At 39.4% G+C, this 22,939-nt stretch overlaps 1 protein-coding gene across 3 annotated transcripts in view; it reads right to left on the bottom strand.

Moving 5' to 3' along the window:
• Positions 1 to 22,939, bottom strand: part of AEBP2 (AE binding protein 2) — a 214,627-nt gene that overhangs the window by 19,447 nt on the left and 172,241 nt on the right. Inside the window, exon 9 of one of the 3 annotated variants that reach the window (XM_081311502.1) lies at positions 4,941 to 5,385. The exons of the other annotated variants lie outside the window; for them this stretch is intronic. Coding sequence (XP_081167628.1) covers positions 5,328 to 5,385 — 58 coding nt within the window. The 3' untranslated portion in view covers positions 4,941 to 5,327. Of the gene's footprint in view, positions 1 to 4,940; positions 5,386 to 22,939 lie in introns of those variants that run through there. 3 annotated transcript variants of the gene reach the window in all.

The raw sequence follows: 22,939 nt of genomic DNA, 5'->3' as shown, positions 1-22,939 counted from the left end.
TGGAGGGAAAGCAATAATGTTCAACCAAACTAACAGCTGCACCCAGGCTTGGGACAGGGAGATGGGGTGACTGTGGTCAAGATATTTCTCCCAAGACACTAGGTGGTTAGATCAGAGAGACTTAAGATAATAATTCTCCTGGTCATGAGAAGACTGGCTTTTCACATCAGTGAAAGAAAGCCCTTGGTCTAAATGACTTCTGAAATACTGACATGACTATTGCCACAGAGTTTAGACTGAAAACAAGAAAGTGGCTATAGCAGCCAGGGAGTTTTATGGTGTAGTCAAGAAGGAAATTTAATTCACCAAAAATTCAGAGTGGAGAACACTTCTCATGAGAAAAGAATAAGAGACTGATTCCCAAGGATTTTTTTCTTTATACAGCAAGACACAGAAAAAGGAAGGTAAGTGGAGAAATGTGACGGTCAGGAAATTCTGTAGATGGGAAAAGAAAGGGAACTTTTGTAGCTGCCATAGTGATGAATTTTCAAACTTTCTAGAGTAAACACCCAGTTTTGTTTATTTTCAATCTGTTACAAACTGATCTCTGATCTTTGCAAAGTCAGAAAGAGACATTGTGATACCACACCTAATGTATGAAAGAGAGTAAGCAGAGTATCTTGAATGCAATAATTATGCAGTTGATGAGCCCTGATATAACACAGTTTTAAAGAAATTTTTCAGACTTGCATCAATAATGAACACACTATGAAGGGCCTACTTATAATCTAACAAACTAGCCTGCTAATGTTTTGTGAATGCTGGCAGAAGACAGCACTCAAAAAATCATAGACAAAAGATAGGTTATTACTTATTGCAATAATAGCAGCCAGAGTATCAGTATTTAAGCCAGTTCCTCTGAGTTCCAAAAGCCACACCAAAATGAAAAGAGAGCTAGATAATACTGCATTCAAATGAGTCATGTTCCAGGAAGAAAACCCTGGCCTTAGGAAACCTGAATATTTTATCATTGGAAATAAGCTTGCCGGCCTTTTGCCCCAGCAAAAGATATTATCCTTGTTATATTGTATAACAAATATGCTAAGCCTTTGCTCCAGAGGGAGACACTATTTATCTGGGCAAGGTGTATTAGTTTCCTATTTCTACTTCAACGAGTAACCACAAACTTAATGGCTTAACCAATAAAAACAAGTTATTATCTTGAAGTTTTAGAGGTCAGAAGTCCAAATTGGGCCTTGCTACACTACCATCAAGGTGTGGACAGGGCTGCAGGGCTTCTGGGGCTCTAGAGGAGAATCTGTTTCCTTGATTTTTTAAGGAAAAGTACACACACACACACACACACACACACACACACCCTTACTGAACGTGAATCTCAAGGTTATCTTGGCTTATATGGACCAAAATGTCTAGATAATTCCATATATCCCTGAAAGAGAAACTTTACTAAACTCTCTTTAGCAAAAGTTTCCTGGTTTAATCAACCCTCAGCCACTTGCAGGGATCAATGGACACTTAACAGGAAAAAAGCAGGTTGAGTGATCCAGTAAAGCTGCTTTGGAGGCCAACTCTGGGAAAAGAGTCCTTTGATATTTCATACTAGAGCTAGAGAATCCTCCATGTCAGGAATTCTTCACACTTAACCTCAAATCTTGCTATCTGTAGCTTTAAAGCATTTTCTCTTAATCTGTCCTTAGGGATACCTCTTCCACATCCTTTGTGTCTTCCAGGGGAAAGATAAAAGGCTCTCCAGACACTTTCCCTAATAAATTAATCAGAAAGGAAACTTTACTGTTGTTCTTATACCAAACTTGTGAAAAAGATTATTTGTTAATTTTTTTTCCAATGAAGATAACTTCTATACATGTTAGTTATTCTCACTGGAGTAAGCTGAAAGGTGTTTATCACCCTAAGAAAAACATTTTCATTTTATTTATATTAAGAAGTTAAAATAGAAGCACCAAAAAAAAAAACTGAAGCACCAAGGTAAGATAGAAGATAAAAACAGTATGAGTCTGTGTGAAGAGTAAACCAAAATCCCCTTCACACCACTCATGAAATCTTTTATATATTTCAAAGTTTGTAGCTGGGGGTGCAGGTCAGTAGTAGAACCCTTGCCTGGCATCACAAGGCCCTGGGTTCAATCCTCACTGTGGAGGTGGGGGAAAGAGTTAATTTCCAAAGCTTTTCTGGGAAAACCATTTGTTTCCTGTAGTCTCATTTGGGGCCTGAGGTCACACAGGTATGGTGTGTAAGTTGTATGCTGTCAAGCGTACTCACATCTAATGCTGGGGAGGGAAAATCAGAATTTATTTCTGTGGTAGTCCTCATAGGTTTGTTTGTTTATTTTCTGGTGGATGGCAGTAGAGGGTCGTATGCTCACAAACCCAGTCTATTATAGTTTCCCACTAGGGAGAAAGTGCCTAAGGAATGGCACCTCTTTCTAATAGACACAAAGCACCACATGGACAAGCAGTGGCACTGTGTGTGTCTCATATGGGAGAGAATAAGCTGGGAGCTGTCTTGAATCCCCTTTCAGGTGGGTGAAACCCCAGCAAACACAAGCAGTCAGGGACACAGATGGCAAGAGTCTGCAGATGGAAGAAGCAGGAGCGTTCAGCTGGAACAGGGAGCTGGAGATGACAAGAAATTGGTGTCCCCAGATCAAAAGAAAGCATTTCAGAAGAGAACGTTCATTTTAAGAATTGGCCAAGAGCAGGTCTCAAGGAAGAACCTTATTACTCTTCTCCCCACCTGTCCTTCCTCTTTCCTGTTTCCAGGGCCAAGGTCAATAACAGGGGTTGACTCGACAGAGTGATAGAGCACAGATGTAACCAGCTACCACAGAGGGGGTGCAAGGTCCTAGAGGAATATTGCCTCTCAATTTTTTTTTTTTTTGTACAGCTTCAGACCACCATGGCTTAAATAACTTCTGCTTGACTCCAAAATCAATTTCATTCACACAATCACAAGAATTATGATTTATAATGTTCCTTCAATACCCGAAATTTGCGTAAATTTTCACATTGTTTTTTGATGGTTTGATCTTTACTAGCATTTGGAGAATCATGAAATGGCAATCTAAAGCCAAGGAAGGAAATGTAAAAAGCAATTGAACTTCAAGGGAGAAAGAAGACCAAAAGGTAAAATGGAAATAAAGTGAGATAAATAGAAACCAACTGAAGCAGACAAAGGGACCAGATTTCCAATTAGGACAATGTGGCAATTTTTAACTTAATTGGTACTTCGTGATGGAGTTGATAAAAGCAAGACGGCCAACAGGTAGGTTCTAGGCACTGCCTCCAGCCGCTATCTAGTGCCCTGTGGTGATCAGAAGCAGTCATGCCATTCACGAATGATGCAAGATCCAGGCATCAAGTTAAAAAGCCAGAAGCCATGGAACGTCTTGGACAGGAGCCTTGAAAAACACAAGGAGAATAGTATAGACCCAGGATGGACATTAAATCCAAAGATCACAGTAAAACAATGTGCCTAAATTAACAGAAGCCAGAAAAAAGCAAACCCACAGGTTTGCCCAATTAATTAGATTCAAACCAGGAACCCAGGTACTCGAGAGAAAGAAGGCAAGGCTGAAACCCAGGCAGATGAGCAGTAATGTTCTCTTCCACAGAAGGCACACTTGCCCTGGATGCATGCAAAAGTTTTAGAATAGGTACAAGGTCACAGTTTTAAGGAAATCCATTTTCAAACCCTCTACTTTTATAGGTACTTTTGATACCGGTCTTGGAGATCAGCAATGGGTCCTTGTTTCCACAGTGTTGAAGATTAAACACCAAGAAATGCCGAGGCAAGTGTAGAAAACAAGTTTTATTTAAGAAAGAAACAGAGACAGCAGACCTCTTGGAAGAGAAGAGGCCCCAACGCTGGGAGTCCACAGGAGTGGGTGTGTCTTGCTCTTTTATAGACCCCAGAACCCCACACCCACAAGGGGTAAGTGCCAGGATGTGTGATCCAAGGTTAGCTGCTAGCAACCCATTATTTTTCTTTGATACCAGTCCTCATGCTCTTGACCCGCATCGTTCAGTACCTATACTGACAGCCTGGGCTTTGTCCCCTGCCTATTTGTGGAGGAATATGACAGATCCTATCCACTCAGACCAGGTGGGACTTTTTGGCAAAGGAAGGGTGTGGGAAGTCAGTACAGTGGGTCCATTTTTATAGAATTATTCTCTTAACCTCAAGTTCCCACCATCTTCATCTATCTGTCCCCTTATACTTTTCCTATAACTGATAATAGCCTGTTAATAATAGCCTGATACCACACTTATCTTTCTCCCAATTATAAAGAAATGTCCAACCTTTAGATGGCTCCAGGACAAGCAGAATCTATTCAATATTTCCTTCAATGGAGGCCCCATAAAAGTTTCACATAGATTCTCCACAATGAATCTAAATTAAGAGATGAATTTCCTATAGATTCTTACTTTAAGGTAATTATCAAGATTTTTATAGACATTATTTTAAGCAGTTAAAGACTTCTAGTAATCATATGATGAGTTAAGGCCAAAGAAACATTTTAACACTAATAACCTTATTGTCACAAAAACATTATGTGTAATTTATCTTTCATTTTACATTATTGTTGTTGTTGTTGCAATTTACCAGGGAGAACATATCAAGGTGAGAGAGTGATTTTAAGGATTCGGTTCAGGTGATCATGGGGCCTGCAAGTCTGAAATCTGTTGAAAGAATTAACAGGAGGTCATTTGACTGAGGCAACTCTAGCACCTTGTATGTTCCTATGTAAACAAACCACGAAATCCAACTCGGTGTGAGTGGTCATATTCTAGTCCAATCAGCAACTTCCAAGTAACCTCCGACAATTTTCCACTGGAATGATTTCTTTACCTTTCTTTTGCAACTACCCTATAAAGCTCTATCCTTATGCTCCTTCAGGCATATCCCCAAAGCTCTTGTAGTCTCAAAATGGCCAACTCATTAATCACTGTACACTCAAATAAACTCTATAAATTTTAATGTGTTTTGGTTTACCTTTCAACAAATCCACAGGGCAGGCTGGAAACTCTGGGGAGTTAATGTCGCAGTCTTGGAAAGAATTTGTTCTTCAAGAAACCTCCTTCAGTTTTTGCTCTTGGGACCTTTACCCGATTAGATGAATCACTACTCTCATTATGAAGAGTGATCTCTTTCACCTAAAGTAAACCAAGTGTAGGTGCTAACCACGTGGGCAAAATGCCTTCAGAGCAACACCTCCATTAGTGTCGACTGAGTAACTACATATGTAACAGGGACTTGGAGAAGCTGCCTTTGCCAAAAGCAATGACTTGGGCCTGAAGACGCCCCATGAGTGATTGAAAGCAGGATCGAGCTTGGTGTCTCTGTCTTCATTTTGCATCTGTCTTCTTTATTACCTTCAACTTTGGACCAGGTTCCTGTTCAGCTCTGCAAATAGACACATTATCATTTAAGGAGTGTTCATCTAAAACTGATAATACAAAGCTTATGTACCCTAAATTTACTTGTCACATCCCCCCTCAATACTGAGAGACGTAGGGGGCATTTGACCATCAGCTTTTACAGCACCAGTTTCAGACCACTAGAAGTCTTCAATAGTTGTTCAATATCTTCCAGAAAATCGTCTCACAATGAGAGTCCCCCCCTCAAGCAAGAGAAATCTCATGGGAACTATTTGCCCCCTGCTCCAAAAATCACAGGTATGCTAGATAAACATCCTGAGAAACAAGAGGAAATTGCCCCTTCGAGTGACAAAGACTTGTCTTACAGTCACCTTGCAGAATCAGAACTGAAATGAATGATTGAGCAGACCAAAATCTGACCAAAACTGATTAACTATGTACACATCTCACCCTCTGCCCCAATTCTTCCCCTGTTGAAACCTAAATTTCTTCTCAGGTCCCTGAAGACATGGTTGAGATACCAGATCTCACTTTGCCGTCCAAAGGTGCTCATATTGATTAAAGTTATTTTCCTACTTTTCAGTATTACCTTTTCTGCTTAGTTTTTGGGGCAAGTGGCTGATCCAGATTCATTTGTACCTCCAGAGTCAGGCCTTTGGCCTAGGGCTCTGGTAAACATGTACTTCAACCCAGCCAAATTGTCACAGAAAATTAACCATCACAGTGAACAACAATAGATTTGAAAAAAAAAAAATGTCACCTTAAGATAAAATTCCATAAGGGGAAATGGAGTAAAAATATGATTTCAAGGAATAAGAGAAATAATGCAGAAGATGGCACTGAGTAAGATCCTCCAGTGATGGTCTCCTCATAGATACACCAAGTTAAACAACTATTTGAGCACCAAACTATTTTCACAAGAGCTAAGGAACCACATGAGAGACCAAAGTACCTGGTTATAGTATAAGAAGAAAAAATTCATTTAAAATGGCAAAAAGGAGTTTGATGCAGTAATCCCAACGACTCAGGAGGCTGAGGCAAAAGGACTGCAAAGTTAAACTCAGCAACTTAGCTAGACCCTGTCTCAGAATACATAAAAAATGGCTGAGGATGTACCTCAGGGATAAAAACTCCCCTAGGTTCTATCCTGAATATTCCTCCTCCCCACACACAAAAAAAGAAAAAAAAAGACAGAAAGGAAAGAGTTTCTCTGTCACCCTTCCCCAAATCAAAGCAGCATAGAGAAAGATGTCTCCTGCTTGGGGGACAGATAAGAAATTAAGTTCATGTCTTAGACTTGAAACACAGTACTGGTCTACCATGGTGAAACCTAATTCTAGGCAGAGTCCCAAGATCCCTGCCCTAGGCCTGTGCCTGTGAACTAAGCTGCTGGAACTGTGTTAGCCAGGTGTCAAGGGACTACCACCATAACGCTTCCTCCAACCTTGAGCAACAGAGGATGAACTAAGACTCTAGCAGCAGGGGAGCAGAACACAAGATCTAGCACAGGACTAACTTGGAGTTCAGTGTCAGGCCCCCTGCAGTGAGACCCCCTGCACCCCTGGCAGATTTGGAACAAACCTGGGCTTGGATTGCCCTCTAGTACTGAAACTATGATGATACACCAACAACAGACTTGAAGCAAACCTGGGCTTAGAGCACCACCTAGTGCTGCAATCGTGGAAGTGCCTCTAGCCTTAGGGAAAAAAGCATCTTTTAATCTGGAATTTCTGGAAAAACCATCCGATTATGAAGACTGGGATAAGTACCTAATCCTTCAATGTGCAGATGTCATTGCATATCAGCAAGCATCAAATACACTCAGAAAACCATGGACTCACCTAAAGTCCAAAATAAAGTGCCCCATACTGACGAGATAGTAACCAGTATGGGAAAACTCTCACATGGAAAATTTAAAATAGCTTTTTTGTTTGTTTTTGTTTGTTTGTTTGTTTTGTGGTGCTGGGGATTGAATCCAGGACCTCACACATGCTAGGCAAGCACTCTGCCACTGAGCTACAGCCCCTGCTGTTTTAAGGAAATTTAATGAGCTTTCTGAGAACACAGAAATAATTCTCTAAGAGAGAAACATGACAGAGAGATGGAAATAATTTTTTTTTAACCAAACAGATATGCTTGAGCTGGAAATACACTGAAAATAATAATTAATTATTATGAACAACTATCTGTCAACAAATTTGATAACCTCAAAGAAATGGACAAATTCCTGGACAATACAAGACTAAATCATGAAGAAACACAAAACCTGAACAAACCAATAATGAATAACAAGATTGACTTGTATAATAACTACAAAAAAAAATAAGGGGCTGGGGTGGTAGCTCAGTGATAGAGTGCTTGCCTAGCACTTGTGAGGCACTGGGTTCCATCCTCAGCACCACATAAAAATAAGTAAACAAAATAAAGGTATTGTGTCCATCTACAATTAAAAACATTTTTTTAAATAAAATACCTAGAAATAAATTTAACCAAAAAGTTGAAATATCTCTATAATAAAACTATAAAACATTAATGAAAGGAATTGAGGATTCAAAAAAATGGAAATTTAGCATTTGTGTTCATGGATTGGAAGAATCAATATTGTTAAAATGCCCATACTACCCAAAGGGGGCTGCAAATTCCATGCAATCACTATCAAAATACTAATTACATCCTTCATGGGACTAGTAAAAATATCCAAAAATTAATCCACAAAAAAACGCTGAATAGCTAATGCCATCTTGAATAAACATAACAAAACAGGAGGCATTACATTATCTGATTTCAATACATACTACAAAGCTAACAAAAACATCATGGTATTGGCATTAAAAGCAGACACATAGAACAATGTAACAGAATAGAGAGCAGAGAGGTAAACCCACACATCTGGAGACAACTGATTTTGGACAAAGGTGCTAAGAACGCACATTGCAGAAAAGATAAAACCTTTTCAACAAATGGTGCTTGGAAAATTGGACACTCATGTGCAAAAGAATGAAATCAGACCCCTGTATCTCCACATATAAAAATCAATTCAAAATTTATTAAAGACATAAATGTGAGACATGAAATTATTAGAAGAAAACATGCTTCAGAACATTGGAATGGGAAAAGATTTTTTGGACAAGACTCCAAAAGCACAAGAAATAAAAGCAAAATAGACTAATGGGATTGTATTAGACTAAAAAACTTCTGCACAGTAAAAGAAATAATCATTGCAGTGAAGAGACAACCTGAAGGTTGGGAGAAAATATTTGCAAACTATACTTCTGACAAGGTATTAACGTCCAGAATTCATAAAGAATTCAACAGCAAAAAAAACAATTTAATGGGCAATAGATCTAAATAGTTCTCAAAAGAACACATACAAATTGCCACAAGTATATGAAAAAATGCTCAATGTTACTAGTCATCAGGAAAATATAAATTAAAAAACAATAAGATAGCACCTCACTCTAGCAAAAATAGATCTTTTCAAAAAGACACAAGATAACAAGTGCTGATAAGGATGTGGAGAAAAGGGAACCCTCTTGGTGGGATGTAAATTAGCTCCACCAACGTGGAAAATAGTATGGAGGTTTCTCAAAAAATTAAAAATAGAACTACCAAGAAATCTCTTGTTTATCCTTTGGTGTATACTCAAAAGAAATGAAAGCATATCAAAGAGATGTCTGCACTGTCATGTTTATTGCAGCACTATTCACAAAGCCAAAAGATGGAAACAACTGATGAATAGGTAATGAAAATGTGGTTCATATACACAATAGAACATTATTTGGTCATAAAAAAGCAAGTCCATCAACAACATGTGACAATATGATGAAACTAGAGATCATTACATTAAGTGACATAAGCCAGGCACAGAAAGACAAGTGCCACATGATCTTGCTCATTTGTGAAATTCAAAAAAGTGACCTCATACAAGTCATTGAGAGAGGAATGGTGATTACCAGAGGTTGGAGAGAGTACAGGGTGATGAAGAAAGGTTGATCAATGGGTACAAAGTTACAGTTAAGTAGGAATAAGAAGTTTTGCTGCACAGTAGGGTGACTGTAGATAACAATTATCTACTGTATATTTCAAAAAACTGTATATTTCAGAAAGAAAGAATTTGAATGTCTTCACCATAAAGACATGACAAATGTTCAAGGAGACAGATGAGCTCAACCTAATATAAACACTACACAATGTATATACATAAGAAAACATCACATAATATGCCATAAATATTTATAATTTTATGTTTCTGTGTATCAGTTAAAATAAATTTAAAATTAAAAAAGAAATAGTGTGATATTTTCAATATTGTGAACATCAAATCTCTTTTAAGTGTTTTAAAATGCATATCTTTTGTAAAACTTCTTACATATGACAAAAAAAATAGATGTCACCATAAAACTATGCAAAAGTCTATAAGCATTGATTATCAAAATTCCTATAAGATTTTGATAAATAAAAATGATTGAAGACAAGCTCTAGTTAGCATAACAGAGTATAGTTGCTAAACTTGTCGGCTCAGACTGCACTGTACACACAAATTAGCTGTGTCAATTTAGGAGTGTAACTAACATGGAGATCCTTGGTGTGGGAGATCATTGTTATTGTTTTAGTAGTATGTATATAGCACTTACTTGATCAGGTTTGGGAGAAGATTCACTGAGATTATTTACAAAGCATTTAGCATGGTTCCTGTCACAGAGAAACTTAATAAATTCTGGCTATTATTATTATGCAGCAGATATTCTTTGCAGAACATAAACCAGCAAGACCTGTCTATAACACAGAAACTCATGACACCAGGCTTGTCTTGCCTGTTTCACTTTTCTCTGGTCCTTTCTCATAGTCAGCCCTTGGTGTTCTCTGGGTAGATGTTAAGAGATTGGTCCTGAGTCCCATCCTCAGCTCATCATGTTAGATCCTCTCCAATTTCCCTCACAAAGTACTCTTAGCACTGTGTCATGGTTTAGATATGAGGTGTCCCCCCGCCAAAAAAAAAAAAAAAAATTCATGTATAAGACAATGCAAGAACATTTGAGCCTGGCGCAGTGGTACATGCCTGTAATCCCAGTGGCTCAGGAGGCTGAGACAGGAGAATCGTGAGTTCAAAGCCATCCTCAGCAACCACGAGGGGCTAAGCAGCTCAGTGAAACCCTGTCTCTCTAAATAAAACACAAAATAGAGCTGGGGATGTGGCTCAGTGGCCGAGTGCACCTGAGTTCAATCCCTGGTACACTGCTCCCCCCCACACACACACACACACAAAGAACATTCAAAGGCAAAATGATTAGGTTAGAAGAGGAGTAACCTAATAAGAGGAGTGACCTAATCAATAGCTTGACTCACTCTTACAGATTAACTGGGTGGTAACTGTAGGCAGGTAGGCTGTGGCTAGAGGAAGTAGGTCCCAAGGGCATGGCTTTGGTGTATCTATTTTGGCCCTGGTAAGCAGAACTCTCTCGCTTCTTCCTGATTGCCATGTTCTGAGCTGCTTTCCTCCTTCATACTCTTCTACCATGATGTTTGGCCTCATGTCAGGAGAGCAACAGAGCTGACCATCTGTGGACTGAGACCTTGGACATCATGAGCCCCAGATGAACTTCCTCTCCTCCAATAGTTCTTGTCAGGTCTTTTGATCACAGCAATGAAAAAACTGACTAAAACATATGGAATCCCCAAATATCTTAATTACATGCTGGACCATTTTCCCTTGCACAGGATATAATAACCCCAGCATGACCTCTAAGACTTCACTGCCTTCCTTCCCAGACAGGTTGCTCTTACTCTCTAAAATATTTCCAATGACTACAAGCTCAAAGTCCCTCTGCTAATCTTCTTAATTACTAGATCCCAAAGCTTCAAAGCAATTTTTTCCCCAGCTTACATAATTTTGTTTGTCTACAGGAGCTGTTCATGCCCCAGGTACCATGCAGTAAACCATCAGTCTGTTTGGGCTATTGGCTTCAGTGATGCCTCTTAAAGCTTTTATGACCCCTTGAGCGTGTGTGTCGCTCTTGTCCTCTTCTGTGAACTACCTGGGGCTGCTTCTCCCTCACAGGGCAAACTATCCCTCTGGAGGATTTCATCTACAGAAGGCAGAAATCACTGAACTGTCTAACAACTTTCTGGAATTTTGCCTATTCACCCTAATAATTTTACTCACATTGAATTATTTCTCCAACTGTACGCCTTTGCATTTTTTGTTTCAAGTTGAACCTAGGAAATAGATCTCTTCAAAGAGAGAAAACATAAAATATTATATTAACCCTTTGACATAATTGGTTTGGGATTTGATCAAAGATTTCTTTTAATTTGATCTTCACAAGGCATGGATTTTCTGGAACAACCTTGCTCCTTCCTAACTTAAATTTTAAAATTAAAATATTTTTTTAAAAATCATGTATGTAATAAGGCACTTTGAAGACACTTCAGAGAAATGGAACAAAGGGAGAAAAATAACCACATTTTCATCACTCAAAGATAATCACTGTTAACATTTTTTTAGATCTTTTCTCTGAACCAAAGAAAGAAAAGGAAAAAGAAAAAAAATCAACTTCTTCTCCTACACACACACACACACACACACACACACACACATACACACACACACACACACACACACACATACACACACAATCACTCACCACACTAAAAATAAAGGAGGAGAGGAAAAGCAGATCCAATGTGATTTCCTGCCTTTACCTCTTTTGCAGACATGTGCTAATTACCCACCAGCCCTCATTTCCTTAGGTCACCAAAGAAAACAAAAGCCTTTTGAGTGGGCTGGTTTGGTCTTACCTGCCCCTCTGCTAATGAAATTTCCAACCCTGTCTGTTGCTTTTGCTGGCAAAGCAGGCCTCCTACCGCCTCTGTCCTTTAGATGGCAGCACGGCCTCTAAGAGTTCACTGCTTTTCCTCCCAAGTTATGCAATTCACATTTGAAAAAAAAAAAAAAAAAAAGAGTAAAAAAGAAAAAGAAAAAAAAGTTGAATTTGAATTATCTGAAGGAGTGTGCCAAGGAGATGGAGAGACTGGGAGGAGATAGAAGGGTCAGTAAGGGTGAAGGTTGTAGAAAATGAATGTCAATGGCAGGGAAGTGACCAAGTCTGTCAAAGGCTTCTAAGTGTTCAAATCAATGAGTACCAAGAGCTGGCCACTGGAGTTAGCAAAATGAAAACCACGGCCATGTCGTTAAGGAGAGTATGAGAGAAGAAACTGCCTAGAGGCCACAAGGTGACGGCCATGAGCAGGGAAGTCCTGCTGAGTGGTTTTCTGTAAAGAGGAATCTAGAACTGAAGTAAAATTTAGAGGGGGACAGAAGCTCTCAAAAGCACTTTTAAATATGGGAGCTGCTTCAGCACTTATGTGCTGATAGAAATAATCCAGGAGAGAGGGAGAAACAATAATGAGGGAGAAAGGGGAAGTTCAGTTGCAGGAACAGAACCAGAAGCAGAGGAAATCCATAGCTCATAAGTAGGGCACTGCCCCTGGGTACATGTCATGGTGGGAGATAAGCTCATTCTCTTCTTACTGCTTCGTATTCTCAATGGCATAAGGTGTGAGGTCATCAGCCAAGAGTGAGAAGGTAAGGAGGTATTGAAGGTTTAATAAGAGAGGAAAAGTGATGAATATTCCTCTTAGGAAACAGGAAGGTAGATCACTAGGAAACATACAGAAGGGTTCTGGGAAGCCCCATAGGCTCACTGAGGTTTGAGATCACAAACTGAGTGAGGCCTGTCAGCATAGGTTTGCTGTTTTCACTAGGCACATGATGACACTCATGAGAAAGACAGATGGAGAGGATTCCTGGCTTCTCCCCAGGCCTCTCCTGTCACTCTTTTGGCTTCTTCAATGCCTCAACTTCCTCTCTCTATGGTAGTACTGAAAGCTCTTTCTCGGTCGCCTTCTCCTGTACAGCTGCTCTGCCCTGTCTGGGGAGCTCCTCCCTCCAGAGCTGCAGCTCTCTTCTTCCAATCCAGATTCCAGTCTCAACCTTCTCTCCAGGTGAAATGTTGCACTTCTGCGTTGGATCCCCACTGTTCATGACACTCAGCAAGCACAACACTGAGTTAACTTGGGACAGTGGCCACACAGCTCCCCAAAGCCTGCTGTTCATATGAGGCTCTATTTTGTTGAATATCTTCCACCCAATCTCCAAGACAAGAGGTCTTATAATTATCTTCAATGATGTTCTTTTTAGGTCCCTTTGTGTTCCTATATCCAAGCAGTTGCCAAGAATTTCTAAAAACTGGAGGAGTCCCATACTGTATTTCAAATTTAACTCTAGAATCACTATCTTTGGAATGATATTGTCCAAATTATATTTTTAATTGTGTGCCTGTGAGAATATGTAACAAATCCCATCATTATGTGCAACTATAGTGCACCAATAAAAATATGGAAATTAAATTTAAAAGGAGGTATGGGGAGAAAACTTTTTTTAAAAAAGTTTATGCTGAGGCTGGGGTTGTGGCTCAGCGGTAGAGTGCTCACCTAGCGTGTGCGAGGCCCTGGATTCGATCCTCAATAAAAATAAAATAAAGGTATTGTGTCCAACAAAAACTAAAATAAACAAATTTTTTTTTAATTTTATGCTATCATTTCTCCTTAACTCTTTTTCCTGTAATAACTATGATTTTCTTTAAGGGTCTGATATTAGTCCTTGCTGAAAAAAACATCACTGTTTTATAATACAGTTTAAACTCCTTAGCTAGAATTTGCCATCTTCATCTTTCTGAAATTATTACAGCTGATTTTTTTCCAGCTCTTACCTCCCCCTTCTTCCTTCCATAGTTGTGCATAATCCCTAAATAATAAAGTGAGCAGCATCCCTCCTGCTCCTCCCCACCATTACAGCCACTGTATCGCTCACCAACGGCCTCAGGAGCATCTGCATTCCCCAGACCCCTTTGCAATAAATGACTGGTTCTGTTCAAGAAAAGCATCACTTCTAGATTGAGATGGTTGAGAAGAAATTACCTCCCCCACCTCTCTCCTGGCCTTACAGTTACCATGGAGAACCCATGTTCCAAGCTACAAGATGAAGGGGTCTTGCCTGACCCAGATCAGACTTTATGTAAGTGGAAAACAGACAGACATTGTAAGCCAATGAGCTTTGGGATTTGCTGAAAGCAGCAGCCAGCATTTGTTACACCAATGCTTTACTCTTGTACCTTTGTTTATACAGATGTCATTGCTTAAAATGGTTTTTCCTATTCCTATCCATGATTTCTACCTACTGAAATCCTCTCTTTCTTAAAAACAATACTTCCCAAACACTGGTATGTAGATTGGCAGGTTCATGATGAAACTGTACCTAAGTCAAGGGGAAGAAAAGAAAAAAGGGCAATGCTATGAGATTTCATAAAAGCAAATATATCAAACTTAAAGCACTTGCCTAAGGCTGAGATAACCCCTTCTATATTCAAGAGTTTTCTTTTGTAAAATAGTCATGATATTAGACAACAGGAGGGATGTTCCCTACCATTATTTGGCAAAATAAAGTTTGGCATCTATATTTTATTTCCAAAAGTGCTTTCTATTGTTTATCACTTTATAATCCCAAGTTTGGCAGCCAATCCTTTAAAGCCTAACTTTTGGCAGCTTTGTCAGGAAGATGTCCCTTATCCCACCAGGCCAATGTGACCTCTGATGTCTTTTATTTTGCCTGAAGCCCTTGGTAGGGGTATTTTATCTTTCCCTGAGAAAAAAAGTTCCTTTAGGCAAGTGATGCTTTTTTATTCCCCTTCTTATTACCCACACAAAAAAAGCTCAGAAAAATCTCTTCTTATTTGAGAAAATAGAACTCCAAAAAATATTAAATAACCTGAACATCATCATTTATAACATTTACTGAGCATTTGCTTACTATATGCCAGGCACTGTTCTTTGCTTTTTACATGTATTTACTCATTTCTGCCTCACGACAAACCCATCAGGTAGGTGATCGTTCCTATTTCTGTGCGAATTCCTTTCCTGCCTGTCCTACAGGAAGAAAGTAAATTAAATTAAGCCATCGAACATTGTCCAGGCAACTGTGACAGAAACTCAATAAGGTGGGAAATAAGCCAATAATATCAAGCTTCTTTTCGTTAAGATTTTAATACCTATTTGGTCAGGCTTAAATAAAGCTGGATTCATCTGAGAGCCCTGGGATTTTAAATTCAGTGAGTGCCCCACAGGTCAGATCCTTTGGAGGCAGGTGTGCCACTTTACACTTTAAAAGTCTAAAGAGAATTTGGGACTTCAAACATTAGGAAAATATCAATGCTACAAAAATATGAAGATCAGAGTGGCTCTTGGGTCAAGGAGACCCAGGTGATTTCATTTTAAGGTGGTTTCATGTTTTATTTGCCTACAGAACCCTGCCTAGAAATCACAGGACAACTGAACTACTGAATAGTATGATATCATTTCCCCAAATGTTTTACCACCACAGCCAACACGTACCTTCTATTTTATTAGGAAAAAAAAAATAGCAAATGTTTGTAGCAGGACAAAAGTTACCTAAATTTCACATTTTCTCAATGTCAATGTGGTAAATATCTCCTTTTCCCCATTGTCACATCAGTGACTGTCCCAAGGTGAAGCCTCTTCTACACCAGAGAAAACACCCCCTCATCCTCCAGCTGAAAAGCCTGATTGCCACCACCACCTCCTCCTCCTCGAAGTCCTCCTTCCAAGGCCCATTCTGCAGCACCAACGACTCATCCTGGGGTGCCTGTAGGTGCCTGGCCAGAGTCTAACCAGGACAGCTTGAGCCCCTGATTTTAACACTGAGGCAAATCTCTCTCCTTGAGATTTTTTACTCCCATTCAGGTCCCAGCTGCCCCTGAACAGCAGAGATTCACATGGAATTTAAGAAATGCTATTTGCTACAATAGGACACACCGTCTCTCCTTTGAAAGTTCCCCTCTGCCTTCAGCGGCAAAAGAACCAAAAACATTCACGAAATGCTGAAGCGATGACACACCTCACTGCAAACCAAGCAGCCTTCCTGCCTCTCAGTGAGATTGTCAAATATCCTTCTCTAAGAAGTGTATTCTTGTACTGACCACGGAGTTGAGGTGGGATGCCACATATTTTTATAGAAATATGTGATATTGGCTGGGGATGTGGCTCAAGCAGTAGCGCGCTCGCCTGGGTGCTGGGTTCGATCCTCAGCACCACATAAAAATAAAATAAAGATGTTGTGTCCACCAAAAAAAAACTAAAAAAAAAATTAATGTTAAAAAAAGAAATTTGTGATATTATATTATATTGTGATGTCATATTGCCATATACCAACATATATTTGTGTTGCTATTTTTAAGATGTCTTTGTTTTGATAAAAGACAATTAGATGAACATGTAATTAAATAAAGCAACTCCTATAAATACAAGGGAAAGTGCCTGGAAATGCACGCATAACAGTATTCCACACAAACACAGAATTACCTACACAGAAGCAAATGTTCATAGCAGGACAAAAGTTACCTAAATTACATATTTTCTCAATGTCAGTGGTAAATATCCCCATTCCCCCAAGTCTCATCAAGGGGATAAGATGTCATTTTGTAAGTCTTCCTTTAGCATTTACAAAATTCCATTACATAGTAAGTTCAAAAGAAAACATTATCTGTAACATTCAAAATATGAGACAAGCCAGAGTTGTTTGTAATAATGTGAGAAAAGGAGAAATAAATAATTAAATTATAATCAAAAAAGATTTGTCAACTGAAAAGTGGTCATCCAAATAACTTTTACATGATGATTAATTTTTTGAAATGTAAATTCAGAAATGATTTTTTGTATGTGTTTTTGCGGTTAAGGTCTACTTTTTTTTTTTTTCTTTTTTTTTTTCCATTGATGAGGATTGAACACCCGGCCTGCACATGCTAGGCAAGTGTTCTACCACTGAGCCACATCCCAGTACTAAGGTCTATATTTCTGATGTAAACTTTTCAAGGCCAACATTATGCACTATTTACAAATAACTGTCATAATAAGGAAGGAAAAATATATTTCCTTCCAACTGATGAAGAATGGAAAATACTACCCCAAAATATGACACGTTGGCATACTGAGTATTTGAAGCTGAAGGAAATTGGGGGTAATAAACAAAAAATAGAAAAGTCCCTCTGACCTTTTTCTATCACCCCTCTTTTGAGGACCCTCATATGACAGGTGTCTGCCCTTTGCCCAGAGGGAAGGAATCTTAAACAAGAGTCCAAGAAGAATCCGAACCAATAGGCTTTGCTAAGTGCCCCCAGTTCATTACCATTAACCACTCCCTTTTTATCTAATCACAGTTCTCTACAATTCTATACAACTGTCCACTCTTCCTTAGACATAAGCCTAAAACATCATTTTTCCCCAGTTCTTTGGGTGTTGGTTTCTAAAGGCTTCTGTGTCACAAAAACAAATGTTAAATGAACTTACCATTATTTTCTCTTGTTGGTCTGTCCTCTGTTATAGGCTGTAAGCCATGAACTTTGTCCTGGGTAAGAAATAGATGGTACTTTTCTCCCATACATACCCACTGAGGTCCATGGCTGGGATTGTAACAAAGACAGATTAACAAGAGTAAAGCATGTAAATTTACTCAATAAAGGTCTGCATGGCATGGGAAACTTCATAATAAACTCAAGACTGAAGGAACCATGAAACCTGAGTGGTTTTTATAGTCAGTTTGGTGAAGAATGGAAATATGTAATAGGGAATGGAGATAATATGATAGGGAAAGGGATGAAAGTAAATTGGGGAACCTGGCAAGGCCTGTTGGTTCGGATTCCTACCTTGGCCTTCAGCAATAAGGATGCTCCTTTCCTCCAGTTACAGGGACGGCACCTCTACACAAAGGTCTTATGACCTACTTCAGGGGAAGGCCAGAAATCCCTTCCTAGGCTTTATAACCTGCTCATGGGAGAACAGTGGGTGTGGGGAGACCGGAGAGACCACCCTTGCCTCTACGATTTCTTCAGTCCTTTCATCTTAAAATATTCAATATGCCAAAGTGTCATATTATGGGATAAGTTGTCCTGAACCCCGTCATCACCACAGCTGGCTGTCGGCCTCTCCCTGGGCTGGTTTCTTTCTGCTAATCTTTAGTTTGGTTGCCACAGAAATCTTAAATTTCTGACCCTTTAGAAAAGCCTGCGGGAGACGTATTAATGCAGAGTTTAAGACACATCCAAGATAAGCCTGCGGGAGACGTATTAATGCAGAGTTTAAGACACATCCAAGATGAGACTAAAATATAACCTCAGACCCTGTGGCAAATTCTATTACAAGAACTTAGAGCAGTGTGTGTTTAAAAGATGATGAATCCGCAAGTTGAGTAACTTTATACTAACTCAAACCATCTCTCCTCAATGTCATTTAAGATCAAGAAAGCTGCATATTGGCCTCTAACTTATGTTAATTTCCCTAAAGCACAAACAATGAAGAACAAAGAATCTCATTAGGCTGTTAATTACATCTGTCCTCCAAAAATATGAAGCAAGACCATGAAGTGATTGTTCCAAATGTACCTTCCTACATACCTTCCAACACCTAAAATATTTTAGTATTTGTAAACAATGTATCTACATAGAATTAACTAAAAATACACAAGTATTCCTTTTTCTTATTCTGAACAAGTCTCCAGAATTAAAAATAAGAACCATGGTCCTCACAGGAACCATGACACACTGAAAAAGAAGGGAAGAAAATCGCATGATTTGAGGGTCAAATAAAATCATCACATGGTCACTTTAAAATCCAGGCATTTTCAATGGGCTGAGAGATTATTTTCTATAAAAAGAAACATATGTTATCCATACAAGTCTTTTCATTAAACCCCAAAGTCCCATCTATTTGGTGGTCATAAAAATTCTACATATGGAAAGAAGGTTTAAAGCCACTGAACTTGAAATTCAGTGTACGTGCACACAGACATATGCACATAATTTCCTGGGTGTGTAACTATCAGCATCATGTAAAATGCCTTGGTTGGTCTTGTTCTGTTTTACTTTTTCCAGCGTTAAGTGATACTGAGTTTCAGAGGAGCAGTTTCAAGTGTGGGTTTAGACTTTAACAGGATTTCTTATTTTCTCTGGCCACACGCAGTAGGAAGAAATTTAATTTGGCCCTGAGAGTGGAGGCACGAGGCACTAGTGGTTTTATTTACCTCTCAAATAAACTGCACCACCAAAAATTTAATCATCTGTCCATCATTCTATACAAAGGAATTCGGCCTCTTTCAGATTACAGTGGTAGAAGGGGAAAACCCACAGGACTTGAAATCAGGCAGCCTCACCGTTCAGCAAGCAGTTCTGTGATCAGACTCCTAACGAGACTGGTACCTCGTCTGTATTAAATGGGAGTAAAAATGCCTTCCCTGTCTAGCCTGGGCAAAGAAATGAGAAAATGAATGTTTAGCACTCAGAGAGCCCAGAATCTCTGCTAGGCACTGAGGAAGCAATGATGGATAAGACAGGGCCCTGCCCAGTCCACTGTAAAGAACTTCCTAAACTGCAAAGGGCCACATAATTGAACAGGGTCTTCATACACCAAATACACACAAGTAGAGCAAACAGGCTCACAATCCCCCACACAACTGTCACACAGCTTCAATACAGCTTCCTTTTGCTGTTGTAACCCTCTTCCTCATGCACCCCCCGCCCCAATTCTGGATCTTTGTAAAGCGAATCTCATATTTTTTCCACAATAATATCTCAGCATAATTTTCCATAATACATCTGTATCTATCTTTAAATGACAAAGGCTGGGGTTTTTTTCAAAGTAAAAATCTTTCTTTATTAAAGATTGTTTACTTCATTGTAGTTAGTGTGAATACTAATAGCTAAAGAAGAAAAGGAAGGATGATCACTTGAGGACTAAAAGAAATAGTTAAAGGGAACAGTTTTATGAAAATCCTTGAAAAAGATTTTATCCATGTCCTGTTTTTAACATGTTTGCAACATAAAAGCATCCCCAGCTCTCTTCCCCTGGTCCCATAATTCTATTTAACAGTTGTTCCAGAACATTTTACAGCCATTCAATGGTTTCCATTAATTTCTCTGACTGAGGTGAGAAAAATATGATCACAAAATGTTCTCCTGCCATTGAAGTATTGAGGAGAAAGTACCATAATGTTCTTTTGTTTTGTTTGTTTGCTTTTAAATTGTTTTTTTTTATTTGTATGTTTTAGTTATGCCTGACAGTAGAGTGTATACAAAGGCTGTTTTTAAAAGAACAAAATCATAATTACAAAAGCATACCTAAATCTCTTCAAAAGTACAAAATCCCCAGCATTTCCTTACTTTTCTACACTTTTTTTTCCAAAAGAAAAACACTGGCCAGGCTGGTCTCCAAATCCCCAGCTTCACAGCTGGGACTACCAACATGCTCTGCCACACCCAGCTCTTTCTTTATTCTCTATTTTCTGATTTCCTCCTGATTTATAATATATTTTGCTCACTCGTTCATTGTCTGTCTCACCTACTAAAACACAAAATATCTCCCTGCCTTCTGTTTTGTTCCCTACTGTATCCCCAGTACCTAGAATTGTGTGGAAACTTTGAAAGCACTCAACACTCTGTTTCTGAATAAATGAATCCTTACAAGTCAAAGGAATAGATTAGATCCATATGATGAAGTTACAGCAAGACTCTGGCAGGCCTTAAATGTCGCTTTTTCTCAGCCAAGCTTTTAATCCGAGTAAGATAGTTCAAATTTTCTCTTTTCAAGAAAAATTGAAGTCTTGGATTCCATGTAATTGCTTAAAACTGTATCAAGTGACAAGATAGATATTTTAAAATGAGGCCCTCAAAAATAGGGGGACATAATAATTATTAATACTTTGACGAAAAGCCATTTTACTTCCATACAAAAGTTGTTAGTCCCTGGGAACACAGAAGAGAACATGATCCCCACACCTTGAATTTGCACTTCCTGTTTATTAATAGTCTAGAAACCAACACATGCTGAGAGAAGAATTTTGTTTCTATCTTGCACTATTCTAACAATAAAGCTAGCATAGAAAAAGCCCTTAGTAGGCACTAGGTGTTCTTCTAAGTGCTTTCCTCACATTACCTCATCTTCATAGTGATCTACAAAGTAGGAATAATTATTATGGTTTATATATATATCATTGAATGAAGCACAGAGAGAGCGCCACATAGCAGAGCAATCCAGAGAACATTCTCCAGACACCAACACCCCCAGCTGGAGAGTGCTCGGGACTTGAACTCAGGTGGTCTGGGTCAAGTGTTTGCACCTCTACATGATCCCAGAAATATCACGCATCTGCATTCTCTTGAGGAAACCAGCAGTGCGGCAGCTAAAGCAAACCTTGAGAATCAATCCCACCTGGACTGGTGACCAGCTCTACCACTCACTAGCTATATAACCTTCAGCAAATTAATTAGGCTTTCTGAGATTCAGTTTCTTCATTACAAAATAGGAATTTTAACAGCATATTCCTCATAGAATGATTAAAAGTATCAAGTGAAAGAATCTGTGTAAAGCATTTGGGACAAATTTTGACACTTAGCAGTGATCAATGTAGTATGCCAATCAGGAGTCCGTGGGGTCAGACTGTCCTGCTCGAGGCCCAGCTATGCCATCCCACTCTATGACCTTGAGCAAGCTAGTTCACCTCTCTGTACCTTTATTTCCTTGGCTACAAAATAGAAAAACTAACAATACCAACCTCATAGAGTTATGACAACTTAGAGCATTACTTCCTGTAACATGCTTAGAATAGCACCTAACATTATATGTTCTCAATAAATGTTAATTATTTTAATTGCCTATGCCATTCCTCCCCTGTCCCAACAAAGATCCATGCCAGCTTTTCACATACCCATTATTATATACTTAACATGGCATTAAAATTAACATTTCTGCAAAGATCCCAAAGTAGCAGTTGGGGAAAAAAAAAAAAGAACTTCAAAGAAAATCCCCAGTGACCATATCCAAACTCCACAAATGCAAAGCCCCAGAACTGGCTTCCAAACTCCTGCCCCCTCTGGTCCTCCCATCACCACTCTGAGGCCCTCACTTGAAGAATATACAAGGATTGGGGGTGGAGGACAGTAAACCTGTGAGATTTCTTTGAAGCCCTGTTGACCCTGTGAGATGCTTCCTCCCAAGGGGGGGGGGGGGGGGGCTCCAAGGGACCATTCAGACAGCCTGAACGTCCTGTGGGTCATCTGTGCTCCATCGTGTCTGAGCAGCCTGTGGTAGCAGGACAGGGGCTGCACTCAGCTGGAAGGAGCCTGCCCAGCCAGAGTCCATCAGAGTGAGGATGTGTAAGGAGCTCCTGGGATCCCTGGGGCCAAGGGCCAGAGAGGGTAGGTATGGGGACATTTTCAATTTCCCACCAAAAAGATCACCTGGGAGAGGAAAAGACTTCCCACAGGGAGAGTCTATGAGGAATGGGCCTCTGCAAGGACCAGAGGCAGAGGAACAGCGGTCGTCATCATGCCAGAGTAAGGCACCATTCACCTCAAGGGAGCAGAAGGTGCCACACAGGGAATCACAAAAGTAATTCACAAAAGTGCTGCTAGGAAGAGAGCCAGCTCTAGCTGTCCGTCAGGCCTGCGGAGATTGAA

The sequence above is a fragment of the Spermophilus citellus genome (genome assembly GCF_964194105.1).
Source record: "Spermophilus citellus genome assembly, chromosome: 10".
In the NCBI taxonomy this organism is placed as follows: Eukaryota; Metazoa; Chordata; class Mammalia; order Rodentia; family Sciuridae; genus Spermophilus; species Spermophilus citellus.
The sequence above is the reverse complement of the archived record's forward strand: the minus strand, read 5'-3'. Positions and strand labels throughout refer to the sequence as shown.